Here is a 4909-nt window from a genome sequence, read left to right as displayed (position 1 = left end):
TATGTCCAGACTGGCACGTCAAGATAGATACAGCAGTTTCCAAGTGCTCACCGCAAGTCTAGGTTATAAACCAAGGGGAGTCAACACATGCTCATGAGATTACGGGGGGGCTCATGTGGGACCCTGGCTCTCAGCAGTGTTTTTGCACAGATGGGGATGCTGTGGGGATGCTTGCACAGCTCTGCGTTTGGGTTTGGTGGGCTGCCGCTGAACGTGATTTTGAAGGTTTGCATTGATTTCTGACCATCTCCTTTGTTGCAGACCGATAAAGTTAAATGGGTCCAGTCACTGGAATGACTCCGGATAAGAAAGCTGAAACAGCAGGAGCAGAAAAAGCTGCAGGACTACGGCAGTGTCATGGGATAGGAAGCTTGCCTGACACGGGCGATGCCGGCAGGCCGAAGGCCACTGTGGTGGATAGAGATTCAGCAGACGACGAGCTCACAAATTTGAACTGGCTGCATGAAAGTACTAACCTTCTGACAAACTTCAGCCTTGGAAATGAGGGTCTTCCGATTGTTAGCCCCTTATATGACATCGAGGGCGACAGTGTGCCATCCTTCTCACCATCCTGCTACCAGAACTCCGAAAAAAAATCCTCCACTTCCAAGCCCCCTTACTCTTTCAGCCTTCTCATTTACATGGCAATCGAGCATTCCCCCAACAAGAGCTTGCCAGTCAAAGAAATCTACAGCTGGATCCTGGAGCGCTTCCCCTACTTCGCCACAGCACCCACTGGCTGGAAGAACTCAGTCAGACACAACCTCTCCTTGAACAAGTGTTTTCGGAAGGTGGAGAGAAGCCATGGCAAGGTGAGACCTGGTGGGTGAGAACTGGGTCAAGTTTGAAATTCAGGGTGAAATGGAGGAGACTCTGTTGTTCTCAAGGACTTCTTGTTGCTTGGTTGGTTGGGGTGTTTTTCCTTCTCCATGTCCTCTAACGCATTATTTGCAGCCAGAGATGGTTTGGAAATGCCAATTCTAACAAATCAGAGGATGACAAAAGTCACTTGGCCTTGTTATTTAGTGCCAATGTGGGTAGAGTTAGCTGCGGTGCATCCCTTTTAAAGCTGGCTAACGCGCTGTTGCAAAGGACCCTGTTTGCACGTACAGTTTTTTTAGCCTACGGTATGCAGCCTGAAATTTCAGATATCTGTGTTAGGATGTCTTTTTGATGAACCTTCTTAAACTGGTGCTTTCTTTATACTTCAGTGCTGACATTTCGGAGTGTGTTCCTTCTTCCCTGCTTTTCCAGCATGGCCACAGCTATGATTGCACTGGGAAGCAGAAGAGATCGCAGGATGCCACGCAGCATCCCCTCTTGGCTAGCGTGGCTGTTGCCCATTTGGGTGCAGATGTGGTCTTCTGCAAGGCGCCCTTTCTTGCGGGCACCCTGGATGAGCATTTCTCAGTCTGACAGCTGTCTTGAATATTAAATAAACTATTTTTTAGAACTTTAACTTCTGATCTTCTTTTACACTTAGCACAGCTCTAGCTTTCCAATAACCATCTTAAGCCCTGTGTTTAATGTACTGTATTGCTTTAACCTCTGTCATGACATAACAGCATGTGTCTCTGCGTGCAGACACAAACTTCACCTCTTAAAGTCAAAGATACTTTATTCTGTGCAAATTCTTTCTTATTCTCACTTGTATGATTTTACTAGTGACTTCCCTCCTCCCTCTCTCATTTCCCATCCCATTCCTCGAACCCATCTCTGACTAAAGTAAATCAACAAACCACGTATCAGAAGTCAACAAACAGATTGGGGATGGTTATGCTTGGAGGTCAGCCTAAGTGGTAACAAGCTCGTTACCAGAAATGCATGCAGTGCCTGGCGTGCCTCAGCCTCTTGCAGTAGATAGAAGTCCTGCAGCTGAGTGGGCAAGTCCAGTAACGCCCCCATAGCTCAGTCCTGCCGAGTGTTAAGATGGGCTTTTAATGCGGCTCCAGGTGCTGTGATGGGGTGGCAGATGCCGCAGGCTGTTCCTGTGTGAAGGACGTGGATCTGAGCAGCCATTGCATGCTGCTGCAGGTGGCAGAGGTGCCCTTAAAGGACTGGCTGGCTCTGTCCAGGAAAGCAGACACAAGTTTCGGAAGAATTAGGACAGGGAACAGAAATCAGTGTACGAGATCCTGCAGTTTGTGGATCTGCCCTTTAAAGCTCTGCTGTTTCCAGCCTGTAAGCCCTCACGGTTTAGGAGTTACCAGTCACAACTCATGTCTTGACATTTGGGTGGCAGGAGCTCGCAACTGCCCTGTTCTGTGCTTAGCCTGGCGTCTCCACCAGTATTACTGGGCTCAGAGAATGGCTTGCTGCTAAATGTAACATCTGTAGTAGAAAAAACAAAATGCAGAATAGCTACCACCACTACCAGTAAGATAATGCTGATGTGCTCTTTCAGCATTTTCTCAGGGCTCCAGAGACTGCACAGCTCTCTAATTCTTAAGAACAGAAACAGTATTTACCTAAAGAATGCAACCCAAAAACACCCCTCCTGAAACTTTGTTGAAGCTTCCCCATTTCTAAGAAGGAGTAGTTCAATCATTACCTTCTGCCCTACTTAGAAAAGGGCCAGATGATGGTACTGCTTCAGATTCTTCCTGCAAAATAAGTCTGTGGCATGCAGCAGCACACGCGGACTCTGCAGGAGTTCATCTGGCAGCTGATGGGAATGCTGTGGAACCCCTCAGGTGAGCTCCTCAGGTGTCACTTCTTGGAGCCAGCAGCGGTAGCTTACAAGCTCATTTTTCTTACTGTGTTGCCTGTAACCACGTGCTAGCTCTGTCTGCATGCTTCGCTGAGAGGGTAAGATAATTTTGTGTTTTCTTCTATTTTTTTCTTCGTTAATGGCGTCTTAATTGTGTCTAAACAGGAGTGTAAGGTCAGCTTTCCCAAGTGTCGGTGGAAGCAGAGAGGCCTGTGGCATGTTCCATCGGAGGGGCATGGTCGATTTTGTAACGTCAGGGTAAGAAGGGTTTTAAAGGCTCTCAGATGAACCTGGCCTCTCATATTGGAAGAGTGTAAATGTCTGACAGGAGGGGAGGGTTTGTTCAAGCACATGTTCACTAAGAAGCAGGCTGCTTTGGACACCTCCCTGGCTACTGCTGCCAGCTGTCAGCTACAAAATCATCTCTTGGAGATATGGCAGTGAAAGTAGGAAGAGTCCATCCTTGTGTTTGCCATAATGCAGATATTTTGGGATGGACTGGGACTGCGCTTCGAAGTGAGTCTCCTGATTTTTCCCCACTTACCCCACGTGAGCTGAAGCTGCCTGGCAGCACCAGGACATGTGAACTGGATTGATTTTGGCTGGTGCTAACCTGGAAGAGGTGCTTGAGGAGTGTACTTGCTGTGCCCTGATTGCTCCTGGATATTGTCCACAAGCCCCTACTGGAGCAGATCTGAGTAAAACATCCAAGGTGCATGGGGGTGACCCCTCAGCACCAACCTTCTCACTCTGCAAAGCCGTTTCCATTGAGCTGTGCCACATGTTGCAGATGTAGCTGTGGATGGTTGGTCTGTTTGCATGTATGTTCTGTCAGCCGGCTAACTACCATTCCCGTGCCTGTTGCAGCAGGCTGCGGGCATATGGGAGTCTAGGACACCATTCAGCAGAGATTGGGTGAAGGCTGTACTTGCTTAGATCACCAAAACATACCGAAAGTTACAGTTTTAATGAGCTGAAGGGTGCTGAGGGGAAAGTAACTTGAGATGCCTTATCAGCCAGCACTGCAGTCGAGAAGAGCATGGGAATGCCATGGAAACAGGACGTATGTACATCACAGTTCTGCTAAAATACACGTTAACCTTTCTGTATGCACATACTTCAGTGCTGCTTTATCTAAGTGGTTTGTCAAGGTGTACCCCAGATGATAGACTTAGGAGCTGAAATACCTTTTCTTACTAGAGTTGCACTTGAGCTCGTGTCTGCAGTCATCCAGACCGATGAGATTTGTAGTGGTTCTCTGGTAATGGTGGTTGGGAGCTGGAGCTGATAAACAGCCAGAGGATGATGCTGCAGCCAGTCCCTGGGACACCTGCTTGCCTTCCAGTGTACCTGCTGCGGCCCTGGTGCCCCTGAAGAGGCAGAGGTGCAATTGTGGGCCAACAATCCTTGGAAGATACAGGGAATGCTCTGTGCATCCTAAGCACTGTCATGCAGCCTTGGGGTTGCGGTGAGGTGTCTACAGTGGGAAATTGCTTTTTCTGAGGTAACAACGTCTGATATACAGCACAGGAGGACCTGAAGTGACGTGCAGTTTGGAGTTGGAAGCCCTGAAGAGTCTCCCTGCTCTTTGCTGGACTTGTTTTTACAGTTGTGGGTTTGGGGATTTTTTATTAATCGATACCACTGGGGAGAAAAGGTGCAAGGAGGCAGGAGTGGCATCTGTGTCAAAAATCAGTTTGGCGTGCCACTGCTCTCATGGACATGGCCCTGTCATCGTTGCTTCTGGAGGCTGAGGCGGGACAGGGCTTGAATATCTTCAGCAGATCTCACTTTCTTCTTCTAGGTAGATATGTGTTTTAGGTGTTGGGACTTCTTTCTTCTTTTAGAGTTCATCTTTTTTTTTGTTTGTTTGTTTTGGTTTTTTGGGGGGTTTTTGGTGGGTTTGTTTCTTTTTTTTGCCAGGAGACAGTGGTAAACAGCCTGTGGGAATGTTCAAATATCTGGGCAAAGAGCAGCTCCCTTCTGTGAACCTGCAGAGATAGGGTAGAGATGTGTATGATCTGATAAACCTCTTGGTAAATATACAGTATACCTCCATGCACACACATGTCGTTTTCCAGTGGTTTACCTGGCTCAGGTGGAAGGAGCTGGTGAGAACTGCCCATATCCCATGGAGCTTGGGGCAGCTGCCCAGGACTGAAGCTCATGGAGAGCTTTCTGCAGTGCAGGGACAAGTGT

At 48.1% G+C, this 4909-nt stretch overlaps 1 protein-coding gene across 3 annotated transcripts in view; it reads left to right on the top strand.

Moving 5' to 3' along the window:
• Positions 1-260: 260 nt before the first annotated feature.
• The window catches only part of FOXN2 (forkhead box N2), a 19777-nt gene continuing 15128 nt past the window's right edge, over positions 261-4909 (top strand). For all 3 annotated transcript variants that reach the window (XM_010140470.1, XM_010140463.1, XM_010140455.1), the window contains exon 1: positions 261-812. In XM_010140470.1, the coding sequence (XP_010138772.1) occupies positions 276-812 (537 nt within the window). In that variant the 5' untranslated portion in view covers positions 261-275. The remainder of the gene's footprint in view (positions 813-4909) is intronic.

The sequence above is a fragment of the Buceros rhinoceros genome, unplaced genomic scaffold (assembly GCF_000710305.1).
Source record: "Buceros rhinoceros silvestris isolate BGI_N320 unplaced genomic scaffold, ASM71030v1 scaffold6050, whole genome shotgun sequence".
Taxonomy (NCBI): Eukaryota; Metazoa; Chordata; class Aves; order Bucerotiformes; family Bucerotidae; genus Buceros; species Buceros rhinoceros.
The sequence above is the reverse complement of the archived record's forward strand: the minus strand, read 5'-3'. Positions and strand labels throughout refer to the sequence as shown.